General features: G+C 43.3%; 1 protein-coding gene across 6 annotated transcripts in view; it reads right to left on the reverse strand.

Annotated features, from left to right (window-relative positions):
- LOC137377513 (septin-6) overlaps positions 1-16,978 on the reverse strand; it is an 84,979-nt gene that overhangs the window by 25,269 nt on the left and 42,732 nt on the right. For all 6 annotated transcript variants that reach the window (XM_068047190.1, XM_068047189.1, XM_068047187.1 and 3 more), the window contains 3 exons: positions 10,945-11,140; positions 6,686-6,872; positions 2,122-2,283 (listed from right to left, as the gene is read on the reverse strand). In XM_068047190.1, the coding sequence (XP_067903291.1) occupies positions 2,122-2,283; positions 6,686-6,872; positions 10,945-11,140 (545 nt within the window). The remainder of the gene's footprint in view (positions 1-2,121; positions 2,284-6,685; positions 6,873-10,944; positions 11,141-16,978) is intronic.

Raw genomic sequence — 16,978 nt, forward strand, 5'->3', positions numbered from 1 at the left:
CCTGAAGTTACAGTATCCAGGTTTGTGGAGTGTTTTATTCTTAACATTACTGATATGGTGTTGTAAAGAATACATTCACCCAAACATGTGAATAGAGTTCAGCTCACACATCAATTGTGTCACTCAAGGGCACATTTGACTGACTTTGCAGGGACAGCTGGAGCCGCAAGCAATGCATTGTGCTTGCACATGAAGACAACCTCGTTTCCTTCACGCTCCAGTTAAATGCCAGTGCTTCTAAACACAAAGTAAATGCAGCAGGTGCAAGAGGTGAAAATAAAATGACAGCAGATTTAGGCTTCCTTATTAGACCTTTTGCATCCCGAGTTTCCTCTCTGAATAATCACAACATGCATCAAGAATGCTTTTCTGCAGACAAGATTTTGAAGATGGCAAAACAGAATATGAAAAATGTATGTCACTGAACAAGACCCCAGAGCAGATCCTGATGGAGGAAAGAGGGGTAGAGAGAGAGAGCGAGAGCGAGAGCGAGAGCGAGCGAGCGAGAGAAGAGAAAAAGAGAAAAAGAGAAAGGAAAAGGAGAAACAAATTGCAGAGTAAATGGAGACTCTTTTGAAGCTACAAGATAACACATTCCCCTAATAACACTGGAAAGTTGACCCTGCAACAGGGCTAATACAAGGTGTACAGAACAGGGGTAAACACCACTGTCATGCAAACCAAGGAGTTGGCAGATTAACATTGCAGCACAAATCTGAAAGCCCGGGACAAATGCACGGTCTGCACGCTGCATTCTCATCATTGCCGCATGCATGACAATTAATGTGGTTAATAAGGAGCAAAGACCATATTCACCTCAAGTGCCGCAGACGAAGTCCCTGCAAATATGCATAAAAGATATCTAGGAAACCGCTGAGCCTTTGCTTTAGGGTTTTCCCTGATCTGAGTGTTACATTTTATTTTTGCTCCACGGGTCACACAAGAATAACCCAGTTTTTTTAAAAAATTGCTCCCATATGATCACCTGGTGCGCTGTGGAAGAATGCCCAAAGTTCATAGAATCATTGTACCACAGAAAAAATTACTGCACAGAAAGAGGCCATTCAGCCCATCACTTCTGTGGCAGCCAAAAAAACTAGCCGCCCAATCTAATACCACCTTCCAGCACCTGGTCCGTAGCCTTGCAGGTTACAGCACTTCAGGTGCATGTCCAGGTACCTTTTAAAAGAATTGAGGGTTTCTGCCTCCACCACCATTCCTGGCAGTGAATTCCAGACACACACCACCCTCTGGGTGAAAACATTTTTCCTCATGTCCCCTCTAATCCTTCTACCAGTCACCTTAAATCTGTGTCCCCTGGTAATTGACCTCTCTGCTAGGGGAAAGAGTTCCTTCCTGTCTACTCTACCTACTCACCTCAATTTTGTACACCTCAATTAAATCACCCCTCAGCCTCCTCTGTTCCAAGGAAAATAACCCTAGCCGATCCAATCTTTCCTCATAGCTGCAAATGGGACTGACTGAATTGTTCTACAGAGAGCTGGCATGGACGCAATGGGCCAAATGGCCTCCTTCTATGCTGCAACGAGTTTATGACTCATTGTTGACCAGGAAGGGAACTTGCCAGCCCAACCTGGTTTGGCTCACATGCAGTCCCAGCCCCACACTATATGGCTGACTCAGATGCTCCCTTGCAACTAGGGCTGCACAATACATCCAGTCTGATCACAATCACCCATATAACAAGTTAAAACAAACAGCATAACATAAATTAACAACTTGCAGCATGTATGACACATCCTCAGAAATCTGTCCAATTCCAATCTCAGACAAAAATAGCTTCTTATAAAAGACATTGGATGCAAAAATCACTCCCCTCCCCCCACCCAGTCTCCCCACAAGTTAGCCTGCCAAATTTTAACTACGATTTTTCAAACAATGCACAGGACACTGGTTTGGGTACATGCCAGTTTATATGCCCCTTGCCAAATCTCCAAATCAATGCCACTTTTCTATTCTGCCCTGTTCTTCTCTTGAACCAGACAGTGTGCGTCCGGTAGTTAGTTATTAACTCATACCCAGAGCACAACGCATTAATTTGGCAGACCATAATTTCTGATTCCGTCAGAAGTTGGAAAAAAGAAAGCAAAGAAAACTCACGTTCATGGTTCCATTGATCTCTGCCACGGTCTCATCATCTGTTGGGAACTGGTAGATCTGCACTCCATTGCTGACTAATTCGCTCATTATCTTGATCTTGAATTTTTGGAGTTCATTCTTGGAGATGGAATCTGCTTTGGCAATTACTGGGATGATATTGACCTGAAAGATGATCAGAAAGGACAGGATTTAAATGCTTTATGCGAGTGTAGGTTTACAGAAGACAACAGCTATGAGTTGGATGTATGCAAATTCATAAAGTATTGTGAACTAAATGGTGAGCTGGAGGCAGAAGGTACAATGTCGGTTGGATACAACAGCAGACTGGGAGCTGAACGTTCCTAGTTACAAATCTTCAGGCGAGATGAGAAGAGAAGAGAAAGGGGGGGGGGGGGGGTGCGGTGGAGAGTAGGGCAGAAGTGTTAAAAAAAATTATGCCATCACTGCACTGGAACATCAGGGTCTCTCCTGGGGCTGTGCTAATACAGAATCTATTCTGATAGTTACTCAGCAGGTAAGGAAATGGTAAAATTCTTCATTTGCATTACAGGTCACAGAGCAACTGGAATGAGAAAAGGGAGTTCCGCACAGTTCAGAGAGATATGCGAGAACAACACGGGAACACTTTTGAACAATGCTTCCTAGATCTGTGGTTCTTCTAGTCCAACAAGCAAAGAAGCACTGCTTGACTTAGTTCCAGGAGAAGCAGGGAGGCAAATGTGTGATGTTCATGTCAGAGAAAAATTGTCTGCAGACAGTCCCGAGCTGGTAGGGACTGAGGTTATACCTATTGGGAATGGTAAACAGGCTGGGGCTATCTGCTCCAGAAAAAAGTGCCTGAAGAATGATCCAATAGAGGCATTTAAAAGTACGAAGGGTTCGATAAGGTAGGCGCAGAGATGATGTTTCCACTTGTGGCAGAATTCAAAACTAGGGGTTATAAATGTAAGATAGTCACTAATAAATCCAATATGGAATTCAGGACAAACCTCTTTACTCAGAGTGGTGAGAACATGGAACTCACTGCCACATGGAATGGCTGAATCAAATGACATGGATGCATTTAAGGGAAAGCTGGATTAGCACGTGGAGCACAAACCAGTTGCATCGAATGGCCTGTTTCTGTGTGGTAAATTATTTGTATGCCACGCACATCTGTGAAGGATATTCTGAAAAGTTAGCCCTTCAAGCTACAGAGGCTGAACATTGATAACTCACAGTTATTGATTACTGGTAGGCGGATTAAAAAAGCGAGCAGGGCAACGAGTCCTGGGTGAAGCTGCTAAATGTCTGATGGAAGCTTGCACTCCTGAAACAGGTCAAGCTCACATTCCTGCTATTCCAGTAAAAGATAAAAACTTTATGATCACTATAATGACAATTAGAAGGCTCCAATGAGGCTTTTTTCTGGAGCTTATGTGACACTCCAAATGGGCAAGATATGTCTGTCCTGGTCCGCTGTAACTCCTCCAAGGCTGGTCCCCAGTTCCCTGTGGTTAAGAAAGCAAGAGATGGGCACCATGCACAGGTCCCTGCGGCTGAGAAAGCGACACGGGCAGCCTACTCCTGAGCCAACGCTAATGACAATGGCAACCTTTGCCTGCTACTCAGAAGCAGATAACAGCGAGTCCGATGAGGTAACCCACCTCATTTGCTCTGTCCTGAGCCGAGACAATTCCTGATAGCCTAGTAGTTAAAGATACTGCCTGGTGTCACATCATCAAAAAATCCCAAGTTTAATTCTATGGACAGAACCGTCTACTTCGACAGGAGTGTTTTAACTGTTTAACATGCAGCCAATCCGGTACTGCCTAGCACAGCACAGCACAGCCTGTAACTCAGCACCAAATGGGCAGTGAGGCCAGAGAAAGATAGCTAGTGTTGGAAATACAAACACTCACTGCAGTGGCAAGTACTGTTGTAAAATATGAACAAGGTGCTATACTTTGTATCTGACTGGGAAATTCTTAATACTGACAGTGGGTGTGAAGGAAAAAGAACAGTTCGGGTGATTGTGTAATCCTAAGCTTGTCGGGAACAGAGGTCAGAGATGGGGCTCCAAAATCTTTGCCTTAAGCCGTCCAACCAGCAATCCTGCACCCGTAATATTCCATTCCCCAGCACCGACATCCATCAACACAAGGACACAAGCAGTGAATTTTAAAGAGACAGAGAAAATAGACTTCTCTTGAATTCAGAGCAGCAGCTTTAATGCAGAAGAAGTAGGTTAAAGGTTTACAGTAGACGGCACATGCAAGCTTAAGCTATTTTCATCATTCCAAAAACTTCGATCAATTGGCTTGTAATCTTTCACAACAACTGAACTCGGACAACAGTCTTCTGAAAACCAAAATAACGCAAAAGGTAAAAGAAGTTAGGGCATAAACCAAATTGTTACTGTTTGCACATCCTTGTGAATGTAGATTATTGAGCATCAGCACATTGAACAAAGAGGAGCAAACTAAAGGCACTTGCATCTGACCACTTAAACCTTTGGTAAACACAAGACTAACCAACCATGAGACAGACAAATTCTCTTTCCTCACCCAAGTTTTAATTTATTTATCTTCTTTCCTCTTTGAGTCTCTTTCATGATAGACACCACTCCCAGATGATGAACTTTCTCCAAGACATCTGCCAACACCACTTAGTAACCACCAGTCCCCAAGTGCACAGCAGCAAGTCACCTTGCTGTTACACGAGTACAGGGAAGGAAGTGCCGCACTTCCACTGTCACAATTGCTCGAGGAAGGTAGGCCAATTTGAAAGACAGCCAACACTGCCATCTAAGAAGACAGACTTGTATTTATGTAGCACCTTTCATACTCAGGATGTCCCACAGAGCTTTGCAGCACTGAAGTACTTTGGAAGTGTAACCACTGTTGTGACTTTGGGAAAAACACCAGCTAATTTACACACTAATTTTTTTTTTTATGTCATATTAGATGAGAGATTAATATTGTCCAGGACACCAGGGAGAACTTCACTGCTCTTCCAAATAGCAGCATGGAATCTTTTTACGTTCACCTCAAAGAGCAGACAGGACCTTCATCTAAACATCCGAAAAGACAAGAATTCTGACAGCGAAGTGCTCCCTTACTACCTCACTGAAGTTGTAGCCTTGATAACATGCTAAAGTTCTGGCATGGTGCTTGAACCCACGAGCTGCTGTCTGAGGGGTATAGCGTGCTGCCACTAAGCCAAGTCTGAACTTCACTCCCTGATGTCGCTGGTCTTCCAGTACAGCTGTGGGCCCATCGTGTCCAACATCACTATTTTGTATCTGCTGTTTGCCTGTCTCTTGAGATTGTGCATGGCAACAACAGGCATCAGGATTTTAAACTATGAGGAATGATTAATGAGAGCAAGCTGACTCGCTCAGAGAGACTTAAGTAAAGTTTAGGATTACAAAGAAGATTGATCAAACTTGATCCTGGTAAATAAGTTAAAATATCAAGGGACAAGAGTTAAATCCAGAGGTTGGGGGCAACAGAGAATCAGGCAGAACTTGTTCACACCCCACGAGTAAAACAAGGTATTTGGAAAGGTCGTTGAAGCAGACAGTAGGAGTAGAAATGCCGAGGAACAATTAGAGCAGCTTCTGGAGCAGGAAATGATTGAGGGGTATGGCAAGACAATAACAACTTGCATTGATTATATTTATCTGTTCTGATGAAAGGCCACAGACCTGAAACGTTAACTGTTTCTCTCTCCATAGACTCTGCCAGACCTGCTGAGTATTTCCAGCATTTTCTGTTTTTATTGCATTTATCACAGTTCGTTTTTTAGTTTTAGTTTTAGAGATACAGCACTGAAACAGGCCCTTCGGCCCACCGAGTCTGTGCCGACCATCAACCACCCATTTTATACTAATCCCATATTCCTACCACATCCCCACCTGTCCCTATATTTCCCTACCACCTACCTATACTAGGGGCAATTTATAATGGCCAATTAACCTATCAACCTGCAAGTCTTTGGCATGTGGGAGGAAACCGGAGCACCCGGAGGAAACCCACGCAGACACAGGGAGAACTTGCAAACTCCACACAGGCAGTACCCAGAACTGAACCCGGGTCACTGGAGCTGTGAGGTTGCGGTGCTAACCACTGCGCCGCCCAAATATCCCAAAGTGCTTCACAGGAGTATTATCAAATATTTTTTGATACCGAGCCACATAAGGAGATAGTAGGGTAGGTGAACAAAAACTTGGTCAAACAGGCAGATTTTAAGGAGTGTCTTAAAGGAGGAAAGAGTCAGAGGGGTTTAGGAAGGGAATTCCAGAGCCTCGGGTCTAGGCAGCTGAAAGCACGGCCGCCAATGGTGGAGCAATTAAAATCAAGGATGCTTAAGAGGCCGGAACTGGAGGTGTGCAGATATCCCAGAGGGTTGTAAGGCTGGATGAGATTACAGATATGGAGAGGGGTGAGGTCATGGAGGGATTTGAAAACAACAGGGTTAATTCATGGAAAAGGAGCAATTACCAGTTTCTAAACACTTTTTTTTTAAGGTTTGTGGTACGTCATTCTGTAAACGTGACGAGCGCTCCTGTGCTACACCTCACCTTGCTGTCCAATTTTTTCATGGTCACCAAATCGAGAGACTTTAAGGAATGGCCAGTGGGGGCGATGAAGTACAAGCAGACATGAATTCGGCTGTCATGGTAGTTGTGCAGTGTGCGCTTTATCTTCAGCTCCTCCTGCAGGTAGGCTTCAAACTGAGTATCGATAAACTCAACAATAGACTTGTAGCTGCAGAGCAAGAGGTCACAATTTTTAATTTTGCTGCCAAACAGAAGGAAATTATAAAGCAACTTTCTTTTTTAGAAAGACAACAAAATGGGATCATCTAAATAAACTGACTCAAAGGAACAGCTGGACCAAACAGAAAGACAGGAAACAGTAGTCTACCAGAAAGGAAGTGGACACTGCAAGACGATTACCTCATCCCATGCTTCAGTCAACGAGAGAATGGGACTGGCACAAGTTGAGAACACGTAGCCTGCACTCCATTCCAGCCTGAGACTCCTGATGACAGAAGTGGATGCAACTTAAATAGGGCAGTCCCAAGTTTTCCATACTCCAAGCTGCTGATACTAGCTAATTTATCAGCGAGCAATTGAGACCATTTTCCTGGAGCAAGGAAGAGGAGATCATTCTGGGCACTCTCATGCTCCTGAAAATCACTGTTACGCGATTCTCAAGAAAGGTCAGGGATTAAAAGAGGCTGTTTGATCTCAAAGTTCACCCCTCCAACTCTCCAACCATGGCACCCAACTGTACCTGGAACTACCCCAATGTCGTCGCCTTCATTAGGGCTTGGTAAATTATTTTAAACATTTATTACTGAGTAGTGTGTCCTGATAATCTGTTCTAAATTTACATTTGCATTAATTTATATCATCTGGTCCAATTTCCCCCGGGTATTTTACAGTAATAATCTGAGTTTGTCTTACCTGCACTATTTAATTGTTTATATACTTCACTGAAGTCCTCCCTTAACCACCTTTTTAAAACAGTTCATTATGTAGATGTGGTCATCGCTGGTGTGGCCAGCATTTACTGCCCATCCCTATTTGCCCTCAAGAAGGAAGGCCTCTGCAGTTCATGTGGCAAAGGTGTTTCCACAATAATTGCAACAGTTTGATGCAATTGATACACTTCAGAGGGCAGTTCAGAGTCAAGTGGAGTGGGACTGGAGTCACATATAGGTTAGACCAGGTAAGGAAGGCAGGTGGCCTTTCTGAAGGACACCAAGTGGCTCGTGTGAAGCGTAAACACGGGTATGGACCTGCTGGGGCCAAGGGCCTGCTTCTGTGATGTAAACAATATTGCAAGTTGGGTTTATATGCCAATCTGACATCTTCATGGTCACCTTTACTGATACCAGCTTTTTATTTAGATTTTATAAACTGCCATGGATTATTAGTCTAGTAACATTACCACTACACTACCAAAGCTTTGCAGACAGTAAAGCCCAAACTTGTGCAGTATTTCCTCACAACTCGCTCCTTTACACTTGGGAATTGGTCGCATTGCTCTATGCACCCTTTCTAGGTAGATCTCGTTTTGTGGTGTGATGTCTAAAACTGAATAATACATGTGGTAGGACCAGGATGTTATACAGCCTTCAAACAACTCGCATAGACCTGTGCAGTATTGTTGCAGCTACAAATATTCTAATAATCCATTAGCTTTTAGTTACTTCACAACAATGCCTAGACACAGATGTGATGAGGTTGCAATTACTTCCCGGTATTTTCTAAATTTCCTTGTGTAACTTAATTCCTTCTGCTATTTATAATCTATAAAAAATAAGCCACTGATACATCGCAACATTTCAGTATGGTTAAGTACTGTATAATTGAATTACTATGTGTCAGTGTTCAATTTAATTTAAAGTGCCTGTCAAATTGCATAACTTAAGCTAAACCAATTTGAAAATTAAAACCGCATCATCCGTTTCTACTTCTACTTCACGTTTTTGTTCCACCAGCAAATGTGACCAGTTTACAAGTTTTGTTTTTGCTGGCCAAGCCAACAAAGCAATTGATAGAGCATCGTAAGTGAGGCCTAGGACCAGGGTGGGTACTTGTGCTTTTGCAGGGGTAAGTGAGTGAGTGATTTACTGAACAGTGGTGAAGATCAGGAATCTGTGCCACTCGTAACATCCCAACTGCTGCCTGGATTAAATCAGCTAATTCACCAAAGACTGGGATAGTGGGTGGGGAGGGCAAGTGATCCCAGGTTCCTATTGGTCTGTATAGTTCATTGCTATACTTGCTGGTGCCTAAACCACCGAGCCATCAGTGGGAGGGTCCACATGTCCATAAATGACAGGAAACTATTACTGTAGTGGATAATACTTTCAATGTGAATGATTCACCACCTCTTCCCCCAAACTAGACGCCGATGAAATCCTGGAAGGAGATATTTGCAGTTTTACATCTGCTTTTCCTTCTCCACGCAGTCTCTTTACTTTGGGTTCCCAACCACAGTCGGGAAGTAATCCACTTACAGATAAACAAGAAGCTCTACAAGGGATCTCATGGACTCACATGCAGACCAAGCTTGAGCTGCCATGGTGCAATGCAAACCCAAGCATCAGTGGTGGGAACTGGAGTCCTTTTGGTTGGGAGCTTTTAGTCCACACCCCAGGATACCTAGCCTAGCAAATACTTCAACATACAGATATTTGCCTTTCTTTCCCTAACCATGGTAACATTCTCCTTAAAGGACCATTTCTCCAGTGTACCTAGAATTCTTTGAAATTCAGGGAAAATTTTTTGCAGCAAACCCAACTAAATCCTGTGACATGAAAGCATAGATCCTGCAGCTCTGTCAAAGGTTGACAGCTATCTCAATATAGCCATTTAAAAATAACCCCAAATAATACTTCGATAACATTCTATATAACAGTACCATATAAAAAGGTGTACTTTGGCATTTCATGCTCTGCCAAACCAGTTTACTGTGCTCAGTCCAGGACCCTAACACACTGTTTAGAGCAATCGTGGCCACTTCATATCTAACTGAGCTCTTAGCTTCTTTGGCTTAGGTCGACCTTAAAAGCTGAGCTCAGCACCTTAAATCAGCTGGTTTTGTACAAAGCGGAGGTCAATGGGATTAACCCTCGTGTGCTTCACATTTTGCAGTGTACATGATGGAATCCCAGGCTTTGAAAGGCTGGTGTCAAATGTCCATTTGGATTTGGAACATCGAAATTCATTCCAAAACAATTAAAATCAGAGATATTAACTGCAGGGAGGGAAAAAAAAAGTGGGAGAAAAATTCAACAGAACCACTTGGGAGGTCTAGGGCATCTTGTATGTGACAGCCACTTCATCATGCGAAGTCCACAGGTGCTTTTGAGTTCTGGACCTTCCACACAGAGGGGCAATCAACACAGTGCCATTACTTACAACATAGTTTCTCTTTTATATTCTCAGCTTCCAGGGAAAAAGAACCTGCTTTTATTTGCCACCTTTCACGTTCTCAGGACGTCCCAACACACTGGAGTGTCTGTTTCTATCTACTCTGCCCTAACCCTTTCATTTCAAACACCTCCATCAAATCAACCCTTATTCTCCTCTCTCCTAATGAAAAGAACCCTCATTTTTCAAGTCTTTTTTCCTCGTGGTATTTCCTCTCGTCAGGCAGAATCCTAGAGATTCAGGACTGTACTTTAATTGTCTCAAAATCCTTACTACAATATGGAACCCAAAATGCACACAATACAGTAATGATGGTCTTGGTAAAGTTTTACATAGGTTCACCATTATATCTTGACTTTCACATTCTATATCTCTTGCCACAAGATCTAGTATTCCATCAGCTTGTATTTTTGGTGCCCTTATCCACTTGAGGTGCTTCATGTGAACCTGAATCCCAAATCCCACTGCACAATCAACTCACCCAAAGTATAATCAATTTTTATTCCAATTGTCAAAAATGCACCCCTCTTCCATTTACTGACATTGAGTTCCATCTAAAAATTTTCTTGCCCATTTCACTATTTTATCAACATCCATTGGTCCTGTGAATTTACCACACCTCTGATTTTATCATCTGCACACTATTCCCATGAACCCTATATGTAAATCACCAGTGATTATTTACATCTACAGGAAAAGACGTGCAATGAAATTTTGCATTCAAAACACAGCACACACCTCTGTCGATTCAGCACTCTCACATTACCGCACGTCATCAGCCTAGACTACGTGCTGAGGTCCTGAAGTGGAGCTTGAACCAAACTAACACTTCAACGCAAAGATTTAATTCAGCATAGGAATTACAAGAATGTGTGAAAGTTGTTTCTGACCTTTCTTCCTTGTTAATCTGGTCCCCAAATCCCACACTGTTTACGATGGACAGCTTCAAGTGGACATTACTTTCCTGCAGTTCATAGTTGTTGGACTTTATGTGGACTCCCGGCTGATTGTGAGGTGCTGGATCGCCTTCGAACCTGGTGTTGAACAGGGTGTCCATTAAGGTGGACTTTCCAAGACCAGTTTCACCTAAAATCAACGCAGGTTCAAATTGTGAAATAAGCAAAGTGGCCCAAAGCAAGATACTATTAATGAATAATAAATAATGAATCCTTAGAAACCAGCTCTCCAAATTACCTACAATTTTGGTGTTCCAAAAGAGCAGAGTCTAACTCTTAGTTATGACTTGCTGGTGCAAGGTGAAACATGAACAGCTGTACAGTTTACGTCAGTTCTTCCTGGAAGAGCTCCGCCCCCACCAGTAACTAGCAAAGAATTACTAACGCGAGTCAGGATAGTATTGTCCACTAAGTTTAAGTAGGGTGTGTATTTGGGCTAAATGCTGCCATTAGCTGTCAAAACAAACAAAACAGAAAATGCAAAAGCAGCAGAGAGCACTGGGCAACAGAGCACCGACAGGATGACCCATTTGTCGTTTTGCACTTACAAAAGAGACTAGAAATACACAGAAGTTAGAGCATGGAAACAGGCCATCCAGCTGATCCAGTCAGTCTTGGTGCTGATCCTCAACGTGAGCAAATAATTCAAATCACATGAACCCGCCTTGCTGCCAGGCCCCATCAATCCATTTTTTGACAACTACTTGTCTAATCTAATTTTGAATGTCGACATTGTTCCTGCCTCAACCAGAAATGGAAATAGCAAGGGGCAATTTGGACAAGGTTGCCTGCAAACTGACCGTCAAGATATAAATAAGCAAAATAAAACTGATTGAAAACATGTGACAAACTAATCATTAAATGATACAGTTGGGATGGTTGTGAGCAGACCTTGTGCATTTGGGGGGGGGGAGCGCGGGCAGGAGGGGGAGCGGGCAGGAGGGGGGAGGGAGAGCATCATCTGCAAACTTTATAATGGGCTCCCTAAACCAGAGTCCAGGTCATTTATAAAAATTGCGAAGAATAATGGCCCCAAAGCCGAACAGCCGGGAGAACCACTGCAAACCACCTCCCAGTCTAAAAAACATCCATTCACCCCCACCCTTTGCTTCCCGTCACTGAGCCAATTTCATATCCATACTGACACTTTCCCCTTAATTCCATGGGCTTCCAGCTTAATAAGCTTCCTGTTTGGCAATGTTTGTTGGAGACATTTAAAACCAATCCAACTTAAGTTATTCCAGATGTTCTGACAAGAATGCAGGCCATATGACAAGGCAAATGCAGACAAAAATGGTCTGTATATGAGCCTAATGGATTTGGAACACTAGATGGAATGGAAGTACTGAAAAAGGGACTATTTGCCCTAAATCTTTTAACCTGTCAGTACTTCTCCATTAATTCCTATCATGAAAATGAAGAGAAGTGACAACTGAAGGGAATAGTATTTACAATGGAATGGTGCACCTCACTCTGGTTAAGAACCTTACTTATCGAAAATCCCCTCCATTATTACTTTGTCACCTTCCTCTGCTGTGTTCCACATTTACCCAAGGAGCTCTCAAGAGGCTCTCACTTCTGTTTAAGTCATAAATTCACGAGCATGTAGCATTTTGTGAATGAAGTGAATGCAATTCAGTGTATTTCTTTTTAAAACAAACCGGTGACTAATTGACAGAAGAGTCAAAAATAACCTAACTGGAATTAGGCGATGCTCCGAGACTTTGCCAATGTCAAATTTAAGAAGAATGTACATGGTACGAGTTGACATTGACTGTCAAGATGTATCGTGTACTTAATAAAGCTGGCAACTACAAGTGGGAATATATCCTTCAGGTAACCTTGTTAGTTGACTGACTAATGGCGCAGAATCTCACGTGAACTGCTGTTTTGGATATAGTTTGGGCAAACACATCGGAACAGGGCACAATAGTTACTTAAAGAACCTGACAATTTTTAGGGGGAACAAAAATCAAATTTACAACAAAAGCATTTCTCAAATTGGAGTTGCCCTATTTTTTTTTTTGCTTCTTCCCCTTTACAAGAGGAACTAGTTGTAGAGAAAAAAGTCCTTTGAACTCTTAAAACAGGAACTCATCCTTATCTAAAATAGTAATGAAACATGTAATTCTCTCACAAACAGGATCCTTGGCTCAGTTTCCTGACCATGCATTAATGGGCATCCGATAAATATTTAGGAGGGCCTACCTTAAAGCAAAATAGTTGAAAGTAACAGTACTCTTGCCACCCAGTGCACTGGATCCCACATTTCAGGTGAGGTTTACTGTGAAACTGTACGGTAACAAAAGTCAACACAGTCGCACACTGGAGAAGTGGCAACATATAAATTACTAAGTGATGAACTGAATTTCTCCACAATTTAATTGCATGCAGTACAGAACCCTGGGAAAACTATTCAGTCTATGCCCACACGATTAAACCTTTTCATTCCTCATTTATGCCCAGAGCTGTACTACTGCCTACTGGTGAAAGTCGCAAAGTAATGTGGCTGCCCGCTCGCCAGTGATTATTAATTGGTCTTAATTTTGCTTTATTTATCAGGCTGCAAAAATCTGCACGTCTACAAACACAGAGTAACTTATGAGTAACTAGGGATGGGTCTATAACAGGGATTTACTGAGTAAATGCACCTCACGGAGTAACACGGAGCCATTTAGAGCAGAATATCCCAGGTCCTATCCTGACCCATCAGCTGATTTCAAGAACACAATTTTAAAAAGGAACAGGGAAAGAAAGGCAATTAAGCCCAACAAGCTCATTCATTTTCCATATCTTAACTCCACCCACCCACCCACCAGCTCACCTTACCCCTGAATTCCTTCTCTATCAGATGAATAAAATAGTCTTGAAACAATTTACATAATCCACTTCACCAGTCTTCCCAGTTAGGATGCCCCCAAAACTTTACCTTTTGAGTGTAAAAGCTTTGTTCGACATCCCTTCTTACATTCACTTCATTTTAAAATTTGTGTCCCTGCTATTTGAATATTTCATCAGAGAACATTTTTCCCATGCTTGCGGAAAATTCAAACATCCCGACTCAGAAGGTCCTAATTTTCCCAAAGTTAGCTGGACTTACTTAACTTTTCTTCTAATTAAAACTGGTGATGCTCAAATCATCTCCATTGCTCACTTCCTTTGTCTGTCAACAGCAAAATGATTAAGCTGAAGCAGCACTAGCATTGAAGCACAGGGGAGAAAAATCAATTTGCAAGAGCATCCTCTTCTAATTGCTATTCAGAGGATACTGACGATAGCCTACATGTACATGTGACTGGGAGATGGTGTTGCAGTGGTAATTGCACTGGACCAGTAATCCAGAGGCCCAGGCTAATGCCCTGGGGGCATGGGTTCAAATCCCACCATGGGAGCTGGTGGAATTTAAACTCAATTAATTACTAAAAATCTGGAATTGAAAGCGAGTCTCAGTAACGATGCATGAAGCTAACATCGATTGTCATAAAAACCCATCTGGAAACCTGCCATCCTTACCTGGTCTGGCCAGCCGTGACTCCAGACCCACAGCAATGTGGTTGACTCTTAACTGCCCTCTGAAATGGCCTAGTAAGCCACTCAATTGCCAAGGGCAATTAGGGATGGGCAACAAATGCTGGCCTTGCCCCATGAAAGGAATAAAAATAAAAGGACAATGGAGACGTCTGCTGACACTGAGGTGGGAGTTTGAACTTCATGGAATGAGAGGAGACAGCATTAACACAGGTCTTCTGATTCTACCTTTGTGGAGGAATCAGAAAACTGGCCCAAGCGAGCACACAGAGGTGCAATGTTAACCATTTATTGCTGCAATTGGATGATCCCACATTGCTACTAAAGCAGCAGCTCCAGAAAAATATACTTATAAATGCCAGCATGGTAGCAATCTCACCCAGCATAAGATCAAGGGTTCAAGCTCCACTGTTAGGTGCATCTGCAGCTGAAACCTTCGTTCATGTGTTTGTCACCTCTAGACTTGACTATTCCAACACTCCCCTGACCGGCCTTCCATCTGCCACCCTACATCAGCTGGGAATTCTGCGGCAAGTAACTCACCTCCCGATTCCCCAGTGCCTGTCCACCATCTACAAGGCATAAGTCAGGAGTGTGATGAAATACTCTCCATTTGTCTGGATGGGTGCAACTCCAACAACACAAGAAGCTCGACACCATCCAGGATAAAGCAGCCTGCTTGATTGGCACCCTATCCACCACCTTTGACATTCATTCCCTCCACACTGACGCACAGTGGCAGCAGTGTGTACCATCTACAAGATGCACTGCAGCAACTCACCAAGGCTCCTTAGACAGCTCCTTTCAAACTCATGATCTCTACCACCTAGAAGGACAATGGCAACAGACGCATGGGAACACCACCACCTGCAAGTTCCCCTCCAAGCCACACACCATCCTGACTTGGAACTATATCACCGTTCCTTCATTGCTGCTGAGTCAAAATCCTGGAATTCCCTTCCTAACAGCACTGTAGGTGTACCTGCACCCCAAAGACTGAAGCAATTCAAGAAGGCAGCTCACCACCACCTTCTCAAGGGCAATTAGGGATGGGCAATAAATGCTGGCCTAGCCAGCGATGCCCACATCCCAGAAATGAATATTTAAAAAAAAACTTGAACTCATCCAAAACATCTGCTGCCTGTATCCTAACTCACACCAAGTCTCATTCACCCACCACCCCGGTGCTCGCTAACCAACCTTGGCTCCTGGTCTGGCAACACCTCAATTTAAAAAATTCTCACCCTTGTTTCCAAATTCCTCCATGAACTCATCCCTCCCCATCCCTATAATCTCCTCACCCCTCTGATCTTTTTGCACTTCTCCAGTTCTGGCCTCTTGCACAATCCCAATTTTAATTGCTCCACTATTAGTGGCCGTGCCTTCAGCTGCCTGGCCCTAAGCTCTGAGATACCCTTCCTAAAGTTCTCCTCCATAGGATGCTCCTGAAAACCTACCCCTTTGACCAAGCTATTGACATCTCTCCTAATGTCTCAGTGTCAAATTCTGTTCTACGATCACTCCCGTGAAGCACCTTAGGATGTTTTATTAAAATAAATGTACTGTAGAAACACATGTTGTTGAGCACATAATCTGGGCCAACACTTCAGTGCAACACTGAGCGAGTGCCTCCTTGTTAGAGGTAGCATCGTTCGGATGAGAAGAGATACAGGTGGGCGTAAAGGATCCAACAGCACAATTTGAAAAGGAATAAGGAGTTCTTGCAGTGAACTGGCAAACACTCCTCCCTCAACCACTAAAGAAAATCTGATCCTGCATTCGTTTGCTCTTTGTGGCACCTCACTGCATGAAAACTGACTGCCGTACTTGCCAACATAAATGATTGCATCTCAAAAGTAATCCATTGGCTCTAAAATGCTTTGTGATGTCTTGAGGACACGATCAAGCAACGTAATTGCAGGCTCTTTCCTTAATGTAATGTTTGAAGGTACTTCATAAAGGGGCAGTGGGTCAGGCACGGAGCAGGACTTTGGGTGGGGTGGTGGAGAATGGAGAGATATGGGGTAATCAAGGGAGATTTGAGAAAGTCTTTGAAGTTGGAAAGAGTGCAGCAATGGCAGAGAGGTGTAGAAAGGGAGCAGGGTGTAGAGTTAGGGTGATACGAGATCACAGAGGTTGTAACATATGAGCATTCCAAAATCAACAGACTGGGGGTGGGGGGGGTGGGGGCTGGAAGAACAAGTCAACGAGGACAATAAAACGCAAATGGAACTCACTACATGATATGACATGGGCAGTGCAGGCTGGTTGACTTCAGCTTGTGTAGGGTGGAGCTGTGGAGATAGATGAGGAGAATCTTGGAGAGTGTTCGAATGTGGCAAATGCATGGATGACATTTCAGCAATGGTGGGATGAGGTAGGGAGAGGGATGATGGAGGGTCCGTAACCTAACATTATGAATGTGGAAGTGGGCCATTCT

Source organism: Heterodontus francisci, chromosome 15 (assembly GCF_036365525.1).
Source record: "Heterodontus francisci isolate sHetFra1 chromosome 15, sHetFra1.hap1, whole genome shotgun sequence".
NCBI classification, from domain to species: Eukaryota; Metazoa; Chordata; class Chondrichthyes; order Heterodontiformes; family Heterodontidae; genus Heterodontus; species Heterodontus francisci.